A 26,536-nucleotide genomic window follows, 5' to 3' on the forward strand; every position below is an offset into this window, starting at 1 on the left:
TACTGTGATTATTGAAATTTACGTCATTTTTATTATTTAAAAGGCTGCAAACTCTAAAATTAAAACTTTCTGAGTCATTTGTATAGCCTATGCTCATAATATATACGAAGTTCATCAAATAAACCCATAAGTTTCATGAGGAGTCACACTTCTAGGATAAGACACCAGGAAGGAGGGGATACGTTAGGGCGTGGCTAAGACTACATCGAGCCAATCAGAGACACGGGGGGCGTGGCCTGCCCGCTTCAGACTCCGCCCAGGGAAACTTGTGAACGTGAGTGTGATTGAAAGTGGAAGATCTTCAGGTGAAACAGTCTTTCTGCTCGGATCCTCCTGACAGTGTGTGTTTTGGAGCTGGAACAGGATCAAATGTTGCTTTATCTACACTGACATTCGCTAAAGGATCCTCTACGAGCGACTCTGCTGTCAGGTGATGCTTATTTTTGACTGTTAAAGTGTTTGTGTCGAAGCGCGATAACTTACGTTTTTAAGTACATGTTATTTTGTTCCTTCAGGTGAGATAAGATTAGTAAGACATATTTATAGATATTTAGGTATATGAAACCATGATAAATGTGTCAGTGCTGCGTTTGTCAAAGTGACATTGGGAACTCGATCAGTAGCTGATCCAACAAAGTTGCATTTTTGCTGTACGACTACTGTAAATATTGATTGTTTTATATCTTCAGGTGTTTTAGACATGATTTAGCACGTGATAATATTGAGACAGGTGCGCGATCACTGATTAATTTGACAATTTAACAATCTAGTTTTAATGACAAGCTTTCATGTTAAATGTAGCCTATATGAAAATTGTGCATATATATATCTTTTTGATTAAAGTAGTTCATTTTAATGGTCTTTTGGTGTGATAAATTAATTTCAATAGTATATTATTTCTTGAATTTTTCATGTAGTCAATTTATATGAGCTCATAAAAGCGATGTGCATAATAAGTTATGAAATAATCAATAAAATGTTGTTTAAGTCACTTTATTAGATGCTGTATATCACACTCTCCACAACAGTATGTCATATCAGCCACCCATGAAAACACTAGAAGTCATCTACTCACGTATAGATATCTGATATTTCATCTGTTTGAGATCTCGATCACTCAATATGGATGTTGAATGTGTTTTCTTCCCTGTTTTCCCGGGATTATGGGCTCTCTGTGCCGTGGATCTGCATCTGCATCTGGATTCTGTCTTTCGGTGAGTCACTTTCCAAGAGAAACACACGTTTACCATCCTTTGGTCAGCGGATATCTTTGACATTTGGGGGTTTTCCCAAAAAAACTCTCTTTTGATGTATTTCTAGAACAGGAAACCCCCCTAAACTGGCTAAATTACTCCAAGAAGTGTTTCAGATTCACTATAACAGCTATGAATGACATTAGTGCTCGACCGACAGGGGTTGAAATGACCGATGATAATATATCAGTATTTTTATTTAACAATAATAATATTTTTTACCAGTAAAGAGCATGGTGACCAGTGGCCAATGATTATGTTGTCAAAGCTAATATAATTAAAATAAACAAATAATCTCAAAATACTGCACAAAAAAAGAAAAAGTTCTTCCTCAGTGTTTCTGTCTTGTTTTCCAGCACAAATATCTAAACATTCTTAAATCAAGATTCATTTACTGGAGAAAATGCAAAATGACTGAAGATATTACGTAAAAAAATGTATGAAAATGAAGTGAGTTTGTGTTTAAAACAAGAACAAATATCTGCCAATGGAGTCAGAAAAATAAACTTGTTTTCTCTCTGAATTAAGTTTTTGTTTGTTAATATTTGTTCTTGTTTTAAGCACAAACTCATTTTCATGCATTTTACAGACTTAATATCTTCAGTCATTTTACTTCTCCAGTAAATATATCAGATATCTGGAACACAAGACCATGACATCATTTATTGTCTTTAAATCTTCAAATATCAGCCAGTTCATGTTATATCCAGCAGAAGATGCCGTCATCGGGGATCATTTGCAGTGCATTATATGATAGACATCGACCCTGACCATGTCTTTCTTACGTCAAGGTCTTACGTCTGTCTCTGTGTGTGTGTGTGTGTGTGTGTGTGTGTGTGTGTGAGTCATTTCTGTGTGACTGCAGTCTAAGAATGCTTTGGAAAGAGGAAATGATTGTCTCTTTGCTTGTTTTCATTTCCTCTCGCTGTTTTTTTGCTGATGTGCAATTGGATTTTTGTCTATTGTCGGGAAATGCATGACAGAGAAATCTATAAGAAAACATTCCAGACTGGCTAAAATACTGTAGAGTTGCTTCACGGCTCATTCTCGTCCTGTTCTGTGTTTGATAGTGACTGTCTGACTCTGATAGTGTCTGTTTACCTGTTGGTTTTCTGGGATATTGATTTCCAGTCGTCTGTGTTGGAGGTTTTTGTCACACATCTGATAAACGTGAAGATAGTCAGCAATGGGAATGATGTGAAGAATCTTGGTCGGAATTCAAACCGTTAATTACCTTGAGTTTCTAGTCGTGTTTTTCACTTGCTTTTGGAGCAGTTACACCTGTGATCAGTGCATTAAACACATCACTGCATTTCAGAGATTTGGGTTTTTCAGTGTCACATTCTTTTGCGGGTCAATTTGACCAATTATTCCTTCAAGTTTTGACACATGGGTGTGTTTTGGAAAGGCTTTATAAGTTTTGGTTACATGCAATTCACCAAAAATCAACTCTTTAAAAGAAGGCAAAGTGAAACCTGGCCAGATTGGGGACACATTGACAAGGTATGGCCCTTATTGGCTAATAGGGAGATCGAAAGCGAGAAATTGGCTCATAACTCCTAAGTTATTTGGCACAGACTCAAGTGTCTTTTATTGGAATACAAACAAAACATATATTGGATTTTGTCCAAAACCTACTTTAGTGAACTAGTCCCAGTTTTTTCGCCTGATCAGAACCAAGACAGTGCAGATAGATTCTCTGGAGAGTGAATATCAATAATTAACGGAGAAAAGTTTAATTTTCGATTCGCTACGGGGCGCCAAAACGTTAAAAGTGGGCGGGGCCAATTTGACTAAAATGCCTATAACTCTCGAACGGAATTAGATATTTTCACCAAAATTGGTGCACATGTGTATGAGCTCATTCTGTGATCACGTGAAAAAAATCATGACAATTGGCCACTTGGTGGCGCTATAACGTGAAAAAAACTTGAAAATTGTGCAACCGTTAGTCTGATTGACTTAAAAATTGGCATGCAATATTTTGTACAATTTTGCAATATTTTGTACAATACTTTGTCCAAGGTCCCATGATAACGTATGAGGACATTCGCATATCTTGAAAAACATGAAGATGTTTGAGCACATATTAGACAAGGTTAACGGAGGCCGATTTCAGCTTTATTTCAATTATCAAAAATGTTATTAATAGTTTTAGCTTTAGTTAAGGCAAGGCAAGGCAAGTTTATTTAAATAGCACATTTCATACACTAGAGTAATTCAAAGTGCTTTACACAGAAAGGAATTAAAATAATCACAAAAATAAAAGCAAGGAAAATTCAGTTATAAAAGGAATTAAAAGTGATATAAAGATGATAAAGTTATAAAAGGAATTAACATTAATAACCCTGCCCGCATCAGGAGGGTTAAACTTTTACCTTTGACCCCCAATGAGATCTTGACATTGACCATCTAAAACAGAAAAAACGTTGGTGAAAGCAGAGCCTTCTTCTAACTAATGTTAGTCTTCTGCAGGATGATGAAGTTCGTCGGGGTCAGAGGTCACGTGCCTGTTTATCGGGTGATAAGGAGCCGCTCAAAGGTCCAAGTGGTTCATATGTAGGTGCCCTCGTTCGGCTGTTTTTCCACCGCGTTCAGCTGAGTTGGCACCGCCTGGCCTCATAGACTTTGCTCACACTTATTCATGCTCATTTTGCACTTTTTTTCTCTCCGAGTTCCTGAATCCTGCTCCACGTGAGCGTTGTGTGAAGCTCAGCAGAAGTGCAGATAACAGTCAGACCTTGTCTTGAGTCAAAGGTCTGATAAGACGGCTCGGATTGGCCCGTCACCCGCGCGGATGACGCTTCTTTTACCCATATAAAGACACGCCGTTCCTGTGGGCAAGAGCCTGTCGGCGGGTATTTATAGTGCCGAATGATGCGTCTTAAAAACACCTTTAACCCTCGGCTGATCCTCAGTCCCCCGGCAAGAGTAGCCGGACACCTCGAATCTTACTTTTTTTTTTTTTTTCCAGTAAAATCAATGATAAATATTTGTGTTCAATAGTATTTTTTTATTTAATATTCTCTACTTTGAGGGGATTTTATGGTACTATGTAATATTTATGCAATAATTACGACATGTCCAAATGTAAAAAATTCTCTCTCAGTAAAATCAATGATATATATTTTTGTTCAATAATATTTCTTTTTTATTATTATGTATTTTCAGGGAATTTTATGGTACTACGTAATATTTATGCAATAATTATGACACCTCCAAATGTAACTTTTTTTCTCTCAGTAAAATCAATATATATTTTTGTTCAATAATATATTTTTTTATTTAATATTTTGTATTTACAGGGACCTCTGCTTTTTCTGCATCATGGCTGATTTATAGATTGTACACCCCCAAAAAATTCATAATATTTTATTTATTTATTTTAAAAAAAGAAAAAAAAAAGTAATTAATTTCTATGGATGTCATGTGTTATTATCATTTTAAAACCAAAGCTATTAAAAACATTTATGTTGATTGAAATAAAGCTGAAATAAATGTAATTATTAGTCGAAAAACTTAAACAAAACTAAACGAAAATTTTAAATATTGCATTGGCAATAAACTGAAATAAGTTTAAGCCGAAGCACTAAAATTGTAAATAAATAAAAACTAAAACTGAAATAAACATAGCAATATTTAAAACGACAAAAGAACTAGTAAAATCACAAAAGCACACAACTAAATTACTAAAAATTAAGCTAAAAATATAAAAATAAAGGCTAATTGGAAATATTAATAAAACTATATTAAAACTAAAATAACACTGGTAAAAGTGACTTTATGACCATTTCACTTTGCATTGTTTAATTAATCAAAGTGTCACATTAAACCCCCAAATTCTCATTATGTCATTTATGAATTTTCCGTTTGATTTGTTTTGTATTTTTGTAATTAAATTATGATTCTCTAAAAAACATATTTTTTGTATTACAGTAATGAAAATTATATTTCCAAAATGTAAAAAAAAAATTAAAAAAAAATCTTAAAACAGGCTTAAAAATATAATGTTGCATTTCTGTTCATTTGATCTGTGTGAAATGTGTTCTTGACACCATTTCCTTTCCAATGAGAAACCCCTCATGAATATGAAAATAAGCATAATGATCAAAGGCGTGTGTGTAATGCTGGCTGTTAAATGTGCGTTTGATGCTTCTTGAGTCTTCTTTATAACTAACTGGCAGTATTTTACAGTAAGGATGATATGTAAGTGTTCAGACTATGAACTGTATGTGTTTTTCCCCTTTGTCCTTGTCTTGCATTATGAAGAATATGCCGTCCCAGATATTTCCGCTATCCAAAGGTCATATGCGGTCATATTGTTGAAAACTGGTTTAAAGATAACTCAAACTCATGACACGTGGCGTCTCTTACAGCATTACAGGCCAATGTCAGCAGATCCTCATTATGCAGATTCACCAGTCGGCACAGACACTGTGAATTATTACGGCCTTTAATGTAGTTCAGGCTCTACTACACATGTGTCAAACTCCAGTCCTGGAGGGCCACTGTCCTGCAGAGTTTATCTCCAACCAGCTCCAAAAACACCAGCCTGGAAGTTTTTAGTAATCCTGAAGACCTTGATTAGCTGGATCAGGTGTGTTTAATTAGGGTTGAAGCTAAACTCTGCAGTCTACTAGAACAGGTTTATTGATTATTCTCCTCATATTCTCCATTGTTGCGGCTCCTCTCTTCCCAGTCTGTCAGTAACGCTCTGTTCACTTCCTGTCTCTATGAAGCCCCTCCTTCTGAAAAGCACACTGTGCTCTGATTGGTCGGCTGGAGCAGTGTGTTGTGATTGGTCGAGCGCTTCGAGTGTGTTTTACACACTACTACACACTACTAACTAACTCAACCAGGCCCCGCCCCTTTATTCTGCGCATGAATTATCATAATGAGGAATATTGTGACGTGTTCAGAGTTCAGAAACACTGACTCTGGGACGAATGAGGATAACGTGCACTAATGAATCATTCACAGAAATGTGAATAAATGAAGTAAATCCTCAGTTTGTGTTTTCATGCTGAGAAACTTCTGTGACTCTTTCCCAAACAAGCAGAGAGAGAGAAATGAAAGAGAGAAGCTGTGTGTGTTTCTGCAGTGACTCCTGCGGCTCCGGGCGAGGGCGTGTGTGTGTGTGCGCGCGCGCGTGTGTGTGTGTGTGCGCGTGTGTGTGTGTGTGTGTGTGTGTGTGTGTGTGTGCGTGTGCGAGAGTGTGTGTTTCTGCAGTGACTCCTGTGGCTCCGAGAGAGGGAGTGTGTGTGTGTGTGTGTGTGTGTGTGTGTGTGTGCGCGTGTGTGTGTGTGTGTGTGTGTGTGTGTGCGTGTGCGAGAGTGTGTGTTTCTGCAGTGACTCCTGTGGCTCCGAGAGAGGGAGTGTGAGTGTGTGAGTGTGTGAGTGTGTGAGTGTGTGTGTGTGTGTGTGTGTGTGTGTGTGTGTGTGTGTGTGTGTGTGTGTGTGTGTGTGTGTGCGCGTGCGCGTGTGCGTGTGTGTGTGTGAGAGTGAGGGAGGAACTGCTTCCAGCGAGTGTAAACTTGTCTTTTCTCTGTTATAGTGGTACGCTGCCATCCACTTCCACACACACACACACACACACACACACACACACACACACACACACACACACACACACACACTCAAACACTCACTCCCTCACTCCCTCACTCCCTCGCCCAGAGCCACAGGAGTCACTGCAGAAACACACACTCCCTCACTCCCTCACACACACATACACTCCCTCATCCCCCCCCCCCCACCCCCCCCCCACACACACACACACTGTTCTTCAGTCTTATAAACCTCCGGCCGTTTGTTTCTGACACACAATAAAAACAGTTTCACTGTTCTGACTCTCTGACTCTCTTCCACCCAGAACTGCTTTATATCTCTCAGTTTTGGAACAAGTCAGAATTGTGAAATATAAAACTTATCAGCATAAAAATAAAAAAACTTAAATCTAATTAAAACAATTTTATTTAAATTAATAAATAAAAAATTACATATTAGATTAAAATACATTAATTAAACTTAGTGGTGTAAAAATACATTAATAAAAATATGATTGACAATATGATTTTTTTTATTCAGCGGCAGAAACAATCAGTAAAACTTTACAATAATTTCTTAACATTAGTTAATTCATTATTTAACATGAACTAACTGTGAGCAAAATATTTTTACACTAGAGCATTTATTAAATGTTACTTACTAAAAATACAATTGTTTGTTTGTTCATGTTCATAATGCATAAACTAATGTAAACAAATACAGTTTTGTTGCAGAAGTGTTGTTTATTGTTTGTTCATAATGTTAACAAATATTGTAAAATGTTACCAAACAAGCTTCCATAATTTATCACCATTTATTTCTCTTAAACTGTGTTTCTTGAGTATTGCTCATACTGTACTTATGAGAAAACAATTGCAAATGCGTTGGTGCATTTTAATACTTGACAAAATCTTTAGTAGATTTACTTTAATGCCTTAATCCGAATGTGTGTTGAAACGCCTCCATCTGTCATTGTGTGTGTGTGTGTGTGTGTGTGTGCGTGCATATGTTGTTACTGTACTTATAGACGAAGGTTAAAGCGTGCAGACCTCAAGTGTGTGTGTGTGTGTGTGTGTATGTTGTTACTGTACTTACAGAAGAAGGTTAAAGCGTGCAGACCTCAAGTGTGTGTGTGTGTGTGTGTGTGCGCGCGCATATGTTGTTACTGTACTTACAGAAGAAGGTTAAAGCATGCAGACCTCAAGTGTGTGTGTGTGTGTGTGTGCTTTAAAGGTTAGTGTTGTTGCATGTACAGTATGTACTGTACAGTGTCCACTGGGAGTCTGTGTGCACGACAACACATGTCATGATTGGTGAGGAGAAAAAATCATAGATGTGGACATATAGGTTTTTTTTAAACTGGAGTCCCGGGACCCTCAGGGGCCACAAGAGGTCCGTGGAAAAGTTTAAAGAAATGTAAAAAAAAAAACAACAACAAAAAAAAAAAGAAAAAAAAAAAAGAAAAAATATATATATATAAAAAAAAAAAAAAAAAAAAAATATATATATATATTAAGCCATTTATTTTAAACCAATGTGTTTATTTAAATAAAAGTGTTTTTATTTATTTTAATCAAATGGATTTAGTTCAATTATTAAACTAAACTAACAAAATAAATACATTTGACTAAAATAAAATAGATTAAAATTAATTCCTATATAAAATAATACAATTTAAATGATAAATAAATACATTTAAATAAAAAATAACTACATGAATGGAACATTATTGATCAAATTAAATAAGTAAAACTTGATTTCATTAAATAAAAAAAGATTAAATTATTTAAATTTTATTTATTTTAAGCCATTTGTTTTAATCTGATGTTAATTATTTTTTTATTTAAATAGAATTATTTTCATTTATTTTAATTATGCTTTATTTTAATCAAATTTATTTAATTATTTGTATTTTAATCAGATTTACGTAGTTTATTAAATAATTAAAATAAATACTATTTTATTTAAATGAATAAATAATAAATTAACACATTTGATTAAAATAAATTTAGAAGGAATTCAATTTAAATAATAAATAAAACAGTTTATTTAAATTAAATAAAATTAAATAAATAATAAGAAAAGCAATGTACTAAGTACTAAGCAAATAAATAAATAAATTGATTAAAATATAAAATATAGAAAATGATTATTGCTTTAAATAAATAACAACTGATTAAAATGATTTGATAAAAATGAATAAATTCATATCTAACTTGCATCTATCAGTATAGAACTACTCCAGTCAGTAGAAAAATAAGTTGAATATAAAATTATGTTATTGCTGTTACTGTACACGGATAGATATTTTACACTTCCTCAACATTCCTCCTGCGTCATAGATGAGATCACGTGATCTCGCGCGTCCGTACAGTGACGTGAGTTTGAATCCCCGGTCCCGCCCCGCGCGCGCGCGCTCCTCCCGGTTCCCGGTTCCCAGTTCCCACCACTGAAGGATTACCGGAGACTCGAGCTTCCCGTGGCCGCTGTCAGACGCTCCGCGAGCGGCGAGAGAAGAGCGCAAACCCCGGGGAGAGGAACGCGAGCGCCGCGGCACCCACGGTAACGTTCATGCGCGCGCGTTGTTTACGAACGCCTGTGAGTGACACATTTCCCTACAGATGCAGGAGTAAATCCACTGAACGTTCTGGATGGAATAAATCTGTGCGTTGTTTTCGCTTTTCAGTGGCGTTTGTGTTTAGAAGACGCGTTTACATACAGCAGCGAAACATCTGCGTGTTGTTAAATATAAAATATATCCACGTATTAACGGAGCGATCGTTTAATATTAAGTATATTTTATAAGGACACTTATTGATCCTGATTTCTGCGCTGTTAAAACACTAGTGATTTACCCAGAAATACTGAAAACATGAGATTTATAATGTATTATTGTTGTTATTTTGTAAGTTCTCACGCGTTCGGAACGCTTGTTTGATCGCGTATGATCCGTTTTGATGTGGGAAAATGCGCGTCTGATTGAAATGAAGCAAACTTGCACTGATTTCGAGTTTGACACACTACCAACTATATTAGCATTAACTAACAATAGCGTTCTGTTAATTACTTTCGTGCGTTCTGCAGTTTAAATGCTCGAGCTGATTCTGATTAGTTGTCAATGTTTGTATCGTTCCTCAGCTGAGAAAAGAAACATTCTGCAAGATATTCTAATGCAAAGATGTTCCTCGTTGCAGTTGTGGTATGGACTTCCCTATTAATCTGTTAATTTATTATTTATTTAAATAAAATTGTAGTTATTTATTTTAATTAGTATTTATTTTACTCAAATTTATTTAGTTTTGTTTCATAATTGAACAACATAAATGTATTTGATTTAAAAAAATAATAATACCATTTTATTTAAATGAATAAGTAACACCTTAGAATGCAATAAATTTAGAATAAATACAAATTGAATGATAAATAAATTTAAATAAAAATATGTTTTTGTATTATATATTATGTTTATATATAATTATTATTTTTATATCTATATTTTTTTATTAAATATATTTTTAGATTTTTTTTTTCTGCACACCATTTACACTGATATAATGCATCATGTCAAAGCTACAAAGTTATATGCTGCAAACACAAAAGATCAAACAAATTTAGCATGCCGTTCTGTTAATTTGTTGGTTTGACGAAGCATGCTCACAATGTAGAGAATGTTTCGACTGTTTAGTTTCTTACATTCCAAGAGTCACTTGTAGAATGCACTGATTGTTAATCAATATTCTGTATTGATCCAGAAACATTGTCCTCGGATAGAATGTGTGAATGTGTACAGAAAGTTTGTTGATTTTCAATGCATTTATTACGGGTCTGAGTGACGTTGGTTTAAGTGTTGATTGAAGTTGACCTTTTGATTACCGGCACTGATCTTTAACCACTAGGCCAGGGTAACCTCATCGTTTCTGCAGGCTAGAATGATTATACCATAATTATGCTTTTATTCTGTAGTTTTTAAGTAGTATAAAGTGATTTATTGTAGGGATGCACCGATATGAAAATTTTGGCCGATGATAATTCTTTATATTTGAAAGCTGATAACTGATATATTGGCTGATAAATATAATTCCAATTTTTTATACAATATTTGAGAGCCTGATTACAAAAACAAAAGTCTCCCCATTAAAATCTATGTCTCCAGCACACAATTATGATGTTCTCACTATAATTTGATGTAGCCTTTATGACAGACGTGCGCTTTGAAGTGATTTCAATCATATTTCAAGCAATTCAAAACCATCATGGACATGGTGAACGTGAAGGAAATTTTTCGACTTTAATATATCGGTCAAATTTTCTTAGTGGGCTGATAATTATAGCATTAAAAATTAACATATATCGGCCGATGCCGATATGGTGGCCGATATATCGTGCATTTCTAATTTATTGTCTGTCACTCAATGCATAGTGTATATAGTTGGTTATTCCAATGAAGCTCTGTGTGAAATTGAATAATAAAAGGGATTAACACAAACTTCCCCGTGAACTCGTGCATTATCTGGTCACAGCCGGCTCAGACTGCGTCTCCATTGTGGTTTTGATGGGAGTAAGTGTAAGCCGTTAAGAGGGTTTAACCCATCTGTGCCGAGTTAATGGACTGATATCAGCTCAGGCTGGGTCGAGTGTCTCCAGGTTCTTGGTTTACCCAGACGTGTTAAGAGCGACAGGATTTGCTAAAGGTTTTTCTTGAAATCTGTAATATGTACAATACATCTAATATGTAATTTCTGAAATCTGAAAAAGATTGAAAAATCTGAAGGAGGGGGGGGGGCTTAAGCCCCGAATGTTTTGTCAAAAGCCCCGAATCTTTTAGGTTTTTTAAAATAACTTCAACTTTGTTTCATTTCCTCTCAGTCTTTCTGACTGGAGCTGCAAAAAATGAAACACAAGCTCCATTACCGTGCGTGGCGGCGGACGGTAACGCATCGCGCATCACTCAGCTTGTTTGCCAACTGCCATAAAAACTAACGAAGAAGAATATAAATCTTCTTCGTCGTTGTCATGGTTCAGGCTGGTTGTATGTTTCACCGGCGTCGTAGCGAGCTTACTGGCTAACCGGCCGAAGTTAATATGGACATATCAAAGTTTTTTATACGGAACACTAACAGTAAACCTCACCGGCCGGAGAGAGATTCAGAAGCAGCGTCAGACGAACCGCAGACAATGTAATGATATGATGTAATGATGTTTACACCAAAATCCAATTTTACCTATGCAGGCTAACTTAAAAATAGTCAGATAATGGTTGCCTGTTTTTAGTTGCCAGTGGTGAAAATGAGTCATCCTTAACATGTTTGGTGTTTTGGATTCACTACAGCTGGAGAACAATTAAATACAATATAGGTTGTAGGCTCTACTGGGTGATTTTTTTTTTTTTTTTTTTTTTTTTTTACTGAGTAACTATCATCATTTTCCCAGATAGTGTATAGATTTTTAGGCATTCTATTATCTAAAACAGTGAAAAATAGTGCATTTAGCTGACGTAAATGGGAAAAAAAATCTCCTAAGCCCCGAATGTTTACATCATCTGGCTCCGCCCCTGTGTAGTACTAGTAGTAATTGTTAAATAATTGTACAAACAGTTATGAATGTAGTTCCCTTTTAAATAAAAAGAGAGAAGGCAGTTATCAGCGAGAAGAATGATTTTATATTGTTAAGACTACAGATGCGCCAATACCAACAGCCGATTATTCAGAATGATATCTCCAGAAAGTTTGATTTCCTTAAAGGGATAGTTCGGCCAAAAATGATATTAAACCCATGATTTACTCACCCTCAAGCCGTTCGAGATGCATATGTCAATCTTTTTTCAGACGAACACATTTTCAGTTATTTTAGAAAATGTCTTCGATCTTTCAGTGGTTATAATGTGAAGCCATGGGGTCTAGCAGATTCAAGTCCCAAAAATGTGCATGCGTCCTATTAAAAACTTTATAAATGAAAATATCTGGCTTCCGGCAACGGTCGACGCGCGTTCACGGGAGATGCCAGCGTATGACGTAGGATGTAGCGTTTGATTTAGCAATACTTCGTTCTACGTCACGACGCTTCCTACGCTACGTCCTACGTCCTACGCCGGCATCCATCCTGTGAACGCGCGTCGACCGTTGCCGGAAGCCAGATATTTCCATTTATAAAGTTTTTAATATGTATATTTTTACGACAAAACCGCACGGATTACCCTCAGAAGGCCTTCGTTTATCCCCCTGGAGCCGGATGGATTACTTTTGTGAAGGATGCATGCACATTTTTGGGACTTGAAGGAGGTGGACCCCATAACTTCACATTATAACCACTGAAAGATCGAAGACATTTTCTAAAATAACTGAAAATGTGTTCGTCTGAAAAATGATTGACATATGCATCTCGAACGGCTTGAGGGTGAGTAAATCATGGGTTTAATATCATTTTTGGCCGAACTATCCCTTTAAGGAAAATCTCTCCTTACTAATGCTGTAAACTATACAGGGAACCTTTCATTTGGTTAATTACTATAATACTAGAGGTTAAAATGAACAGCAGAGTTATTATATTCAACTGCTGTTTATGTTCAGATATGATTATTAAAAACTCTAATATTTGTAACTCAGGTAGTTTTCATAAACACTTGTATTCATGGCAGATTTATTCAAACAGAAAAAACAAACGTATATCATTAACAGTAAATGAGCTGTGAACTGGATAACTTTCCTGAAGTAAATGTAATGTTAAGTTCACACTGATTGAGCGATTACTGATCTTTTTCCTTCTGATGTTCATGCATGTTTTTTTCATGCTATAACTTGTAGAAAAGTGGAAGAAAAGGCTTGACAACCCTGGCTTGAACTAGTACGAATGATGCTTTAATGTCGCTATTTTTTAAAACCGTTAACGCTTATTCGTCACATTAACTTGTCTTTGACAGCCCTAAATTCAACATAAGAGAGATTTTATTCACACACGGTACGAGTTGCAGTCCCACGTTTTTCCCACTCGCTTTCGGTTGACCGGATATAATCGGCCCTGATCATCAGCTGTTTTTAAACAATTGACTAATTCCAGATAATTGCTTTTGTCGGCCGATACATTCCTAACTTAGACGAGAGAGCAATGAAGAAACAAGAGTCATGTGAAAAATACAGGACAGAATGTGAACCAAATAAGTCAAGATGAGTAAGAACTTTCTAATTACGTTCATTTTTATTTATGTTGCTGTTTATTTTTGACGCTTTAGTTAAACAAATCCATTCATTCATCCGTATGGGGCTTTATGTTTTTCTTCAGCTGAATTTCAGTTCCAAGGTCATCTTCATTATAATCGCTGGTGTAATCGCAACACATCCACTGTACAATCCTCGTTATTATTCACGGAGATACTCTCATTGTTTTATCTTCCTCTCAGAGAATCATCTTCTCTCTCGTTCTCTGATGTCGAGCAGATCTGGAGGGCCACTGGCTCGTTGTGCTCCTGCGGTTCAGTTTGACCTACATTTCTACGTCAGGCCATTAAAGTTCACAGAATGAGTCTGACAGAACGCAGTCGTGTAATTCCTGCAGTTTTCCACTGCCGCTCTCCAGAAACCCCAGGAGAATCCGCCGATGGTTTACATCACTGTCACGCCGCTGAAGATACCAGGGCTGTCAGAGATTACAAACTAACACTCACTCATTATGAAGCAGAAGATATAACATTTGCTTCTGAGTGGTTTCTAGGGGGTTTCTAGGGTGTTACTAGGTTTTCAGCTGTTTTCTGGTCCATTTGCTTGGGTGTTCTGAGTGGTTGCTAGGGGGTTACTAAGGTGTTACTAGGTTTTCAGCTGTTTTCTGGTCCATTTGGTTGGGTGTTCTGAGTGGTTGCTAGGGGGTTACTAAGGTGTTACTAGGTTTTCAGCTGTTTTCTGGTCCATTTGCTTGGTTTTCTGAGTTATTGCTAGGCGGTTACTAGGTTTTCAGCTGTTTTCTGGTCCATTTGCTTGGTTTTCTGAGTTGTTGCTAGGGGGTTACTAAGGTGTTACTAGGTTTTCAGCTGTTTTCTGGTCCATTTGCTTGGGTGTTCTGAGTGGTTGCTAGGGTGTTTCTAGGGTGTTACTAGGTTTTCAGCTGTTTTCTGGTCCATTTGCTTGGGTGTTCTGAGTGGTTGCTAGGGGGTTACTAAGGTGTTACTAGGTTTTCAGTTGTTTTCTGGTCCATTTGCTTGGGTGTTCTGAGTGGTTGCTAGGGTGTTACTAAGGTGTTACTAGGTTTTCAGCTATTTTCTGGTCCATTTGCTTGGGTGTTCTGAGTGGTTGCTAGGGTGTTACTAAGGTGTTACTAGGTTTTCAGCTGTTTTCTGGTCCATTTGCTTGGTTTTCTGAGTTATTGCTAGGCGGTTACTAAGGTGTTACTAGGTTTTCAGCTGTTTTCTGGTCCATTTGCTTGGTTTTCTGAGTTGTTGCTAGGGGGTTACTAAGGTGTTACTAGGTTTTCAGCTGTTTTCTGGTCCATTTGTTTGGGTGTTCTGAGTGGTTGCTAGGGTGTTTCTAGGGTGTTACTAGGTTTTCAGCTGTTTTCTGGTCCATTTGCTTGGGTGTTCTGAGTGGTTGCTAGGGGGTTACTAAGGTGTTACTAGGTTTTCAGTTGTTTTCTGGTCCATTTGCTTGGGTGTTCTGAGTGGTTGCTAGGGTGTTACTAGGTTTTCAGCTATTTTCTGGTCCATTTGCTTGGGTGTTCTGAGTGGTTGCTAGGGGGTTACTAAGGTGTTACTAGGTTTTCAGCTGTTTTCTGGTCCATTTGCTTGGGTTTTCTGAGTTATTGCTAGGCGGTTACTAAGGTGTTACTAGGTTTTCAGCTGTTTTCTGGTCCATTTGCTTGGTTTTCTGAGTTGTTGCTAGGGGGTTACTAAGGTGTTACTAGGTTTTCAGCTGTTTTCTGGTCCATTTGTTTGGGTGTTCTGAGTGGTTGCTAGGGTGTTTCTAGGGTGTTACTAGGTTTTCAGCTATTTTCTGGTCCATTTGCTTGGGTGTTCTGAGTGGTTGCTAGGGGGTTACTAAGGTGTTACTAGGTTTTCAGCTGTTTTCTGGTCCATTTGCTTGGTTTTCTGAGTTGTTGCTAGGGGGTTACTAAGGTGTTACTAGGTTTTCAGCTGTTTTCTGGTCCATTTGCTTGGGTGTTCTGAGTGGTTGCTAGGGTGTTACTAGGTTTTCAGCTGTTTTCTGGTCCATTTGCTTGGGTGTTCTGAGTGGTTGCTAGGGGGTTACTAAGGTGTTACTAGGTTTTCAGCTGTTTTCTGGTCCATTTGCTTGGTTTTCTGAGTTGTTGCTAGGGGGTTCCTAAGGTGTTACTAGGTTTTCAGCTGTTTTCTGGTCCATTTGCTTGGTTTTCTGAGTTGTTGCTAGGGTGTTTCTAGGGTGTTACTAGGTTTTCAGCTGTTTTTTGTTCCAATTGCTTGGGTGTTCTGAGTGGTTGCTAGGGGGTTACTAAGGTGTTACTAGGTTTTCAGCTGTTTTCTGGTCCATTTGCTTGGTTTTCTGAGTTGTTGCTATGGGGTTACTAAGGTGTTACTAGGTTTTCAGCTGTTTTCTGGTCCATTTGCTTGGTTTTCTGAGTGGTTGCTAGGGTGTTTCTAGGGTGTTACTAGGTTTTCAGCTGTTTTTTGTTCCAATTGCTTGGGTGTTCTGAGTGGTTGCTAGGGGGTTACTAGGTTTTCAGCTGTTTTCTGGTCCATTTGCTTGGGTGTTCTGAGTGGTTGCTAGGGGTTTACTGGGTTGTTACTGTGTTTTCAGCTGTTTTCTTGTCCAGCAGGTGAAAATGGTGCATCTGATCACTTAAATCTCTCACATGATCTGAGGAATCATTCATGTCAATGCACTAATACTCTTAACTATAGGTTTCAGTGTAGTGTTGTTTCCAAACTCCCCCGTCTGCATTGCTCAGTCAAAGATTGCTTGAGTTTTGCTATTTGTTGTCGAATCTTCAGCGACTGGTTGGCTTCACACTGATAAACATGGCAGCATTGCACATGTTGTAACGACTGTTGGAAGGAATGCCTGTCTGCTGTAACACACTTTCAAGGGACCACGGCATGCAGTCTAAATGTGTTTCAGGACATTAAAGACTTGTGTACTTCAGGCATCACTGCTGTCGTGATTTGGTGCTTTCAAAAATACACCGATCCTAGGACAGTGCAAGAGTAAACATCAGGCTAAATATAAACTTATCTGTGGTCAGATACCCACACTGTGCATTCCAGTGAAGAAGCAATCCAGTCAGATTGTGAAATGCCCAGCCTGAATATATATGTATCCGTGTGGCATTTCAGTGTAACGGGCCATGACGACGGATCCAGGCTCGGAATCGGACGTCCCGCACACAGAAGCCAAACCGTCCCACCCGAAACAATTCCCAGCATCAGGACACGAAAGCCCGGACACACGGCACCAGGTGAGTCGGGTCAGCTCCAACTTTCCTCATGTACTGTCAAAACGGCTGAAAAACTACATTTTATACTAGTATATTACTAACACTGATTGGCTATTGTGTTCACTCACTCAACATATATGTCTCTGAATGGCCATTGTGTTCACGGGCTCAACATATATGTCTCTGATTGGCCATTGTGTTCACATGTTCAACATATATGTCTGTGATTGGCCATTGCGTTCACGGGCTCAACATATATGTTTGTGATTGGCCATTGCGTTCACGGGCTCAACATATATGTTTGTGATTGGCCATTGTGTTCACATGCTCAACATGTCTCTGATTGGCCATTGTGTTCACATGCTCAACATATATGTCTGTGATTGGCCATTGCGTTCACAGGCTCAACATATATGTTTGTGATTGGCCATTGCGTTCACGGGCTCAACATATGTCTCTGATTGGCCATTGTGTTCACATGCTCAACATATATGTCTGTGATTGGCCATTGTGTTCACATGCTCAACATATGTCTCTGATTGGCCATCGTGTTCACACGCTCAACATATATGTCTCTGATTGGCCATTGTGTTCACGGGCTCAACATATGTCTCTGATTGGCCATCGTGTTCACACGCTCAACATATATGTCTCTGATTGGCCATTGTGTTCACATGCTCAACATATGTCTCTGATTGGCCATCGTGTTCACACGCTCAACATATATGTCTCTGATTGGCCATTGTGTTCACACGCTCAACATATATGTCTCTGATTGGCCATTGCGTTCACGGGCTCAACATATGTCTCTGATTGGCCATTGTGTTCACATGCTCAACATATGTCTCTGATTGGCCATCGTGTTCACACGCTCAACATATATGTCTCTGATTGGCCATTGCGTTCACGGGCTCAACATATGTCTCTGATTGGCCATTGTGTTCACATGCTCAACATATGTCTCTGATTGGCCATCGTGTTCACACGCTCAACATATATGTCTCTGATTGGCCATTGTGTTCACGTGCTTAACATATATGTCTCTGATTGGCCATTGTGTTCACAAGCTCAACATATATGTCTCTGATTGGCCATTGTGTTCACACGCTCAACATATATGTCTCTGATTGGCCATTGTGTTCACACGCTCAACATATATGTCTCTGATTGGCCATTGTGTTCACACGCTCAACATATATGTCTCTGATTGGCCATTGTGTTCACGGGCTAAACATATATGTCTCTGATTGGCCATTGTGTTCACGTGCTTAACATATATGTCTCTGATTGGCCATTGTGTTCACACGCTCAACATATGTCTCTGATTGGCCATTGTGTTCACAAGCTCAACATATATGTCTCTGATTGGCCATTGTGTTCACACGCTCAACATATATGTCTCTGATTGGCCATTGTGTTCACACGCTCAACATATATGTCTCTGATTGGCCATCGTGTTCACACGCTCAACATATATGTCTCTGATTGGCCATTGTGTTCACGTGCTTAACATATATGTCTCTGATTGGCCATTGTGTTCACACGCTCAACATATGTCTCTGATTGGCCATTGTGTTCACAAGCTCAACATATATGTCTCTGATTGGCCATCGTGTTCACGTGCTTAACATATATGTCTCTGATTGGCCATTGTGTTCACACGCTTAACATATATGTCTCTGATTGGCCATTGTGTTCACACGCTCAACATATGTCTCTGATTGGCCATTGTGTTCACACGCTCAACATATATGTCTCTGATTGGCCATTGTGTTCACACGCTCAACATATGTCTCTGATTGGCCATTGTGTTCACACGCTCAACATATATGTCTCTGATTGGCCATTGTGTTCACACGCTCAACATATGTCTCTGATTGGCCATTGTGTTCACACGCTCAACATATATGTCTCTGATTGGCCATTGTGTTCACACGCTCAACATATATGTCTCTGATTGGCCATTATGTTCACGTGCTCAACATATATGTCTCTGATTGGCCATTGTGTTCACACGCTCAACATATATGTCTCTGATTGGCCATTGTGTTCACGCGCTCAACATTAACACAAAATTTAATTTCCGTTTTGGTTACGAAGTGGGTACTTTTGACAACACTTGTCGACATTTTTATATTCAGAAACAAACTACTAAATCAGATACTAGTAACAGTTCTGCGGATATTCCGTATCTAAGACTAACATCTTGCACCAGCGCAAACCCTCTTTTGGCGTTAAAAACTACGGTTAAGATTTACTAAAGAGTGAAAAAATAAGCACTGATAATATTTTTTGCATTTGAAAGGTATTGCATATGCATTTGGAGTTTCCCTTTTTAATTGGAGTTTTTAAATGTATGCGGCGTATATAAGAACCCTAACCCTAAGCCCGTCTAGATCGGCCCAATGGCGGTATCCCATAGAACGGGTGAAGGTCTCTGCGTGTTACTGTCTTTCCTTTTACACAACACAACAATATTAAATGAAATACATTTTCTCATGTATTACCTCGTTATTTCATCTGACTCCATAAATGAAAAAGGTTTTAATGATATCTGAGCATCATTAAATGTGAACGAATGTTTGCTTATTCCTTTTAACTCTTTACTTATATTTTACCCGTTCATATTCGGAAGCTATGTCGCTCTGAGGTTCTCACGCCTTGTTTAACGCGGGTCTCGCGATCACAAGCTCGCCAGTTTTGGTCATTAAACAGAGGTAATTGGCTATATACCTGAGATGTTCACAATTCACGCTTACACAATCAAAGATACTTTGGTATAGTCCCCGTGGTTTCGCATACACTTGAATTTAAAGTAACGTTTACTTCAGTAGAGGTATGGCCACTACTACAGATATAAGCTGACCAACATTACTTCTCTTATAATAGCTTTGGATTGGCCATGCCGTGGTTTCCCACGTACACTTATCTAAAGTAAGACTAAATTAAAACAGAGGCGAGACACACCCAGATTTAGGTTGGTCAAGCAGCATTTGCTGTCGAATCCGTCTTTGCAAACCAAGTACACTTGAATTAGTGCCGAATATTAGTCGTCACTAATCTGACGCAGACTTGCAGGAAGTTACGAATCCGTTTAATCTACTTGAGAAAACAATTTCAGATTTAGTCAGAATAAATCAAATGTTTACAATTTATTAAATCAGGTAAATGTATCACGCCAATTTCATAATCAGTTCAAAGACATACTCCACATCACGGCTAATTTGAGCTATAAATTGCCCTGAGCCTCTTGTTGCATTTCTGTATATAAACAGAAACTTCTTTCACATGGAAACATTTGCTTATAATGGGAATTTGCATACAGAGTTGACACGTTTTGGGCAGGATGCCATTTGCCTGGAAGACGAACCCTCCTCTGTGTGCCAGTTCTCTCTAAATTCTTAAGAACTTTATTACCTTTTGGTTTACTTCTTTGGTAATGAGACACCAGTCGCACTGAGACATTTCAAATGATGCCAAACATGTATAATACTGTATGATAATCATTCACTTTAAACCATATAGATGTTTGGGTGAATATCTGGTGGTCTCCGCGTGAGAGAGAGACAACATCAACAAACAAACCGGCTTTTTCTAATTTCTCAGTTGTTACAGTAATGTATCTCTGTGGATTTACAGACATAATCCCAGGGAGAGTTTCAGGATCTTTCTAGAAAGTAGGTAACAGAGATTATGTAACATGATTTAATAAACCTGCATGATGAAAATAGCAGCATCAGCCTCTGAAATGAAGCCGTGACATGAGACTGCCGTCAAGAAGGTCGGGTATGAAAATATTCTGAACTAGGTCTGAATTATAAAAAATAAAAAAAAGATTTATTTGGTCATCTGTCTCTTTAAATGCTCAAGCTCTTTAAAGCAGGATGAATTCTGATTGGCTGTCAATGTTTTTATCGTTCATCAGCTGGAAAAAAATTATTCTGAAAGTGATTCCAGTGATATAGTCTCTCTGTGCGATTTTTAGAACTGTATTGTTATTGTTATATTTATTGTCCTTTGTGTGAATGGGTCTCAATTCAAACAATTAAAGTCCCCCTGTAGTCAATAATTGTATACCTTAAAACTCATCTTTGATCACCAAAATGACATTTAAACGTTTTTTGTTAAAATGTCTTTGTCTTAAAATATCTTGAATGTAACTCGACACCCTTGCCTCATTTAGTATGCGCGGTTCTATGAATATGCAAATGAGCCCCGCCTCCACTCACTCAGCTCAGAGATCCACTCGTTGACGATCACACGCTGATCTGATTGGTTACAAGGTAGTTTGTGACGTCAGAAACACCAGCGATTTCAAACCTTTGAACTCTTAATAAACTCATTTTGCTGTGTTTCTGCAGAGCCAATCAGAAGTCAGACAGCAGGAGGAAGACTACATTTCCCAGAAGTCTTTGAGCAGCCGAGTGTCCTGGTCAGCGTTAGGCAGGAGCCACAGACTGAAGGTCATGGAGTGTAAGGTCACGCTTCTGGACGGCACGGACTACACCTGCACGCTGGAGGTGAGCATGATGGGAGTGAGTGCTCCAGGTTTGTTAGGCTTGAGTAAGTGAATATAAATAATAATGAAAAAAATATATATAAAAAAACTAAAACTAAAAAGTTTAACTTCATGTACTAAAACAACTAAAACTGAAATACGAATTATTTGACTTTTTTTTTTTTTTTTTTTTTACTTTACATTTAAAATGAAAACTATACAAATAAAATTCAAAATATTGATTAAAAAATACAGTATAATAGTTTCTCGATACTAAAATAACACTGTTTTGTAGACAAAAAAATCATGTGATTTATTTAGAAATAAAACAACAAATATAGTACTATTGTAATACTCTTGTACTGTAAAAAATATATAAATTTTACACTACAACTAATATTTAAGCCTTTGAAATTTGATTATCGCAATTGCGATTTTATATTTCATTTTGATTAATCATTCATCCCTACAGGTCCTTAAAAAGTCATAAAGTTGGATCAAATATAAGGTCATTAAAAGTCTTAAATATCATAAATAGTATGAGAAAAGTCTTATTTAAAATTATAATATCAAGAGATCTTAAATCAGGAATCGTGATGAGGCTTAATATGATTATTAAATGATTCCGTGCAATAAATGTGAGCGTTGCACGTTTCAAAGTAGAAATCACTGAATAGCCGCATTCAGTGTCTTTGATATACTGTTGTGTTGATGAGTTATGACAGTATAGTTTTATGTTTAAATGGTTTTAATATGAATGGCATGAGAACATCAGGTATCATTTGAAAGCTTGAATCCTGTGTTGTACATGCATTGCCTTTCCACGTAAGCAGACTTTAAAGCAGACTTTGCAATAAACCTAAACCTCTAAAACTCTTTTACACTTTTCATTTTCTTTCACTTCTGCAACAACCCAACCATGCAAGTTCAGATGTTTTCTGAGGAAGTTTAAGACTGAGGCGTGAAACAGCGTGTCGGGACACGTCCACACAGTGTGTGTGACTGCACTACAGAGTTGAAGAGCACACACAAACTTGTCACATCACAAGCACTTTTATTTTTAGCTTATTCTTATTTTGGCACGAGCAAAAGCGGTTGCATGAAGTACAGCATGCCAGAGCTGTGTGTGTGTGTGTGTTTACTGGAGGTTCAGTCACACACACATGCACGTGGAAGAGAGTGTAAATAGAGGATTTTTTAGTTCAGAGGAAGAAATCAAAGCAGGGCGTCACTTTTGTTGGTGAGTTAACTTGTTAAACGGGTTCTGATTGAGCTCATGTTCATCTGTGTTTAGTGTGTAATGATCATGAAGAAGCTCCAGTTCTTCTCTATATCAGAGTCAGTGTTTCTGAACTCCTGAAACGCCTCCATTGTAGTCTTGAGTTTCTCCCGGGAACGAACACGTCACAATATTCCTCATTATAATAATTCATGCACAGAATAAAGGGGCGGGGCCTGGTTGAGTTAGTTAGTAGTGTGTTAAACTGGCGGTTATGGTAAGGGGCGGGGCATTTCCCAAACACACTCGAAGCGCTCGACCAATCACAACACACTGCTCCAGTCGACCAATCAGAGCACAGTGTGCTTTTCAGAAGGAGGGGCTTCATAGAGACAGGAAGTAAACAGAGCGTTACTGACAGACTGGGAAGAGAGGAGCCGCAACAATGGAGAATATGAGGAATAATAGGTATTAATTGCTAATCCGGTGGGTTAACTCTTTATTTACCACATAAAACAAAGTACAGTAAGATGACGAACTCTAACTTGGGCAAAAGTGAGATTTATTGATTGTTCTCTTAGTTCAGGGATTCTCAAACTTTAATATTTATTAATATTTCAGTAATTTAACAGCACATAAGCATTCTCATGGTTATTTGTGTATTAATGGTCACATGACATGCAGGTAAACCAGTAAAATATTTGTATATATTTAATATTAAGTATATACAAATATATTCATAGAAAAAAAGTTCCAAGCACTTCTTCTGGTTCAAATTTTTTTATTTGCATATTCATAGAACCACGCATACTAAATGAGGAAGGGTGTCGAGTCACATTTAAGATATTTTAAGGCATGAAGATTTTTTTTTTTTAAGGAAAAATATGTCATTTTGTAGATCAAAGATGAGTTTTAAGGGATGAAATGAGTGAGTTTTTTTATTTTATTGTTATACGATTTTCTTCAACTCCCTGCAGTTTCCTCGTTAACATTAATTAATGAATCTTTGTGTCTGTTTGTTGTCCACAGAAGCGAGCGAAAGGTCAGGTGCTGTTTGAGAAGGTTTGCGACCACCTGAATCTTCTGGAGAAGGATTATTTCGGGATTACGTACCGGGACGCTGAAAGCCAGAAGGTGTTTGTTTGCTCTTATTCCTCTGATTTCACGTCTCAGTTGTTATTTTTTCAGTGACAAACCTCCTGTTTTTCCCACAGAACTGGCTGGACACGTCCAAGGAGATAAAGAAGCTGATCAGTAGTACGTCTTTTCCTGACGGATACGTTCATTGTCTCCATCCAAACGTCCTCAAGTTCTTACGAGAAGTTGTTTTTCATGTTTTTACAGCTGGTCCCTGGAACTTTGCCTTCAACGTGAAGTTTTATCCTCCTGATCCGGCACAGCTTTCTGAGGATATCACCAGGTGTTTAGATAAAGTTCACTAAAACCATAACAAAACATAAACTTTAAGTGAAATTATATATATATAATTTCCAATGATTAAACATTTTAGTTTAAACTTATTTTGTATTAGTAAATGTTGAAATTAACATTAACTTCAGCTAATAAATGATGTAGAAGTATTGTTCATTGTTAGTTCACGTTATCTAATGTAGTTAATGTTAACAAATGAAACCTTATTGTAAAGTGTTATCAAATAATAAATTATTATTATTTATTTTTTTTCATTTTTATTAAGTGTAGTAAAAATATAACTCAAATAAGAAATTAAGAATAGGGACGCACTGATGTGAATTTTTTTACCGATAATTCTTTACATTAGAAAGTTGATAACCAAAATATTGGCAGATAAATCTAAATCCTAAAAGCCCTAAAAATCTAAAGCCTGATTAGTTTACCTTGATGTAGTATTACTAGTAGTACTAAAGCACACAATAAAAATACTAAAACTTTAACCAAAATGAAAATGGATAATACAAAAAAATAAAAAATGAAATCAAAATATGAAAAAAAAACTATAATAGCATATAGTCTATTTTTTCCAATCAAGCCATTTTGTAATATTATTCTTATATTATACTATATTATAGCTGACTGAAAACAGAATACTTACTAAACCGGAACATTGAAACAAGCATTTTCAGTGAAACAATATGTACTGTGAAAAGCACTATATAAATGATCATGAAATGAATATATCAGTGAGACTTAAATAACACTGTTGGTGCAAACACTCCCAGCCTGTGCAGTTTCATTAGTAGACTGACCTCAGCTGGATAACATTGTAAAGTCTCTCTCTCTCTCTCTCTCTCTCTCTCTCTCTCTCTCTCTCTCTCTCTCTCTCTCCCTCCCTCTCAGGTATTACCTGTGTCTGCAGCTCAGAGATGACGTGGTGTCCGGGCGTTTGCCGTGTTCTTTCGCCACACACACTGTGCTGGGCTCCTACACGGTTCAGTCTGAGCTGGGAGACTATGACCCTGACATGCAGGGATCCGGCTATATCAGCGAGGTGCGTTTGGCCCCCAACCAGACCAAAGAGCTGGAGGAGAAAGTGCTGGAGCTTCACCGCAACTACAAGTGAGTTTACCCACGCGTTACGACAGAGAAACTCCGTCAGATCGGTTCAAGCTGCCGCGTGTGACGCTCAAATGCTCAGATTTGTGTTGTAGTGTTCAGAGCAGTGTTATTTTAGTTATCATTAAGATTAAAGGTGCACCGATACTAAATTTCTCAGCCGATCCGATTATTCAGAATGATATCTGCTGATAGCGATATCCGATTATTAAGAATGATATCTGCCAATAGCGATATCCGATTATTCAGAATGATATCTGCCGATATCCGATTATTCAGAATGATATCTTTCAATACCGATATCCGATTATTCAGAATATCTTTCAATACCGATAGCCGATTATTCAGAATGATATCTTTCAATACCGATAGCCGATTATTCAGAATAATATCTTTCAATACCGATAGCCGATTATTCAGAATGATATCTGCCGATACCGATATCCGATATCCGATTATTCAGAATGATATCTGCCGATACCGATATCCGGTCATTCAGAATGATATCTGCCGATACCGATATCCGATTATTCAGAATGATATCTACCGATATCCGGTCATTCAGAATGATATTTTCCGATACCGATATTCGATTATTCAGAATGATATTTTCCAATACCGATATTCGATTATTCAGAATGATATCTGCCGATACCGTTAGCCGATTATTCAGAATGATATCTGCCGATACCGATATACGATTATTCAGAATGATATCTGCCGATACCGATATCCGATTATTCAGAATGATATTTTCCAATACCGATATTCGATTATTCAGAATGATATCTGTCGATACCGATAGCCGATTATTCAGAATGATATCTGCCGATATTCGATTATTCAGAATGATATCTGCCGATAGCGATATCCGATTATTCAGAATGATATTTTCCAATACCGATATTCGATTATTCAGAATGATATCTGTCGATACCGATATTCGATTATTCAGAATGATATCTGCCGATACCGATATCCGATTATTGAGAATGATATTTTCCAATACCGATATTCGATTATTCAGAATGATATCTGTCGATACCGATAGCCGATTATTCAGAATGATATCTGCCGATATTCGATTATTCAGAATGA

At 37.4% G+C, this 26,536-nt stretch overlaps 1 protein-coding gene across 20 annotated transcripts in view; it reads left to right on the forward strand.

Moving 5' to 3' along the window:
* Positions 1–248: 248 nt before the first annotated feature.
* Positions 249–26,536, forward strand: part of epb41l3b (erythrocyte membrane protein band 4.1-like 3b) — a 52,530-nt gene continuing 26,242 nt past the window's right edge. For 5 of the 20 annotated variants that reach the window (XM_084120987.1, XM_084121001.1, XM_084120989.1 and 2 more), the window contains exons 1-7: positions 9,198–9,362; positions 17,089–17,210; positions 21,551–21,709; positions 23,936–24,040; positions 24,121–24,163; positions 24,251–24,326; positions 25,223–25,441. In XM_084120987.1, coding sequence (XP_083977113.1) covers positions 17,100–17,210; positions 21,551–21,709; positions 23,936–24,040; positions 24,121–24,163; positions 24,251–24,326; positions 25,223–25,441 — 713 coding nt within the window. In that variant the 5' untranslated portion in view covers positions 9,198–9,362; positions 17,089–17,099. Of the gene's footprint in view, positions 431–1,082; positions 1,215–9,144; positions 9,363–17,088; positions 17,211–21,550; positions 21,710–23,935; positions 24,041–24,120; positions 24,164–24,250; positions 24,327–25,222; positions 25,442–26,536 lie in introns of those variants that run through there. The other 15 variants (XM_084121000.1, XM_084120990.1, XM_084120994.1 and 12 more) reach the window with 10 other exon arrangements.

This window comes from Abramis brama (assembly GCF_963993115.1).
Source record: "Abramis brama genome assembly, chromosome: 7".
NCBI classification, from domain to species: domain Eukaryota; kingdom Metazoa; phylum Chordata; class Actinopteri; order Cypriniformes; family Leuciscidae; genus Abramis; species Abramis brama.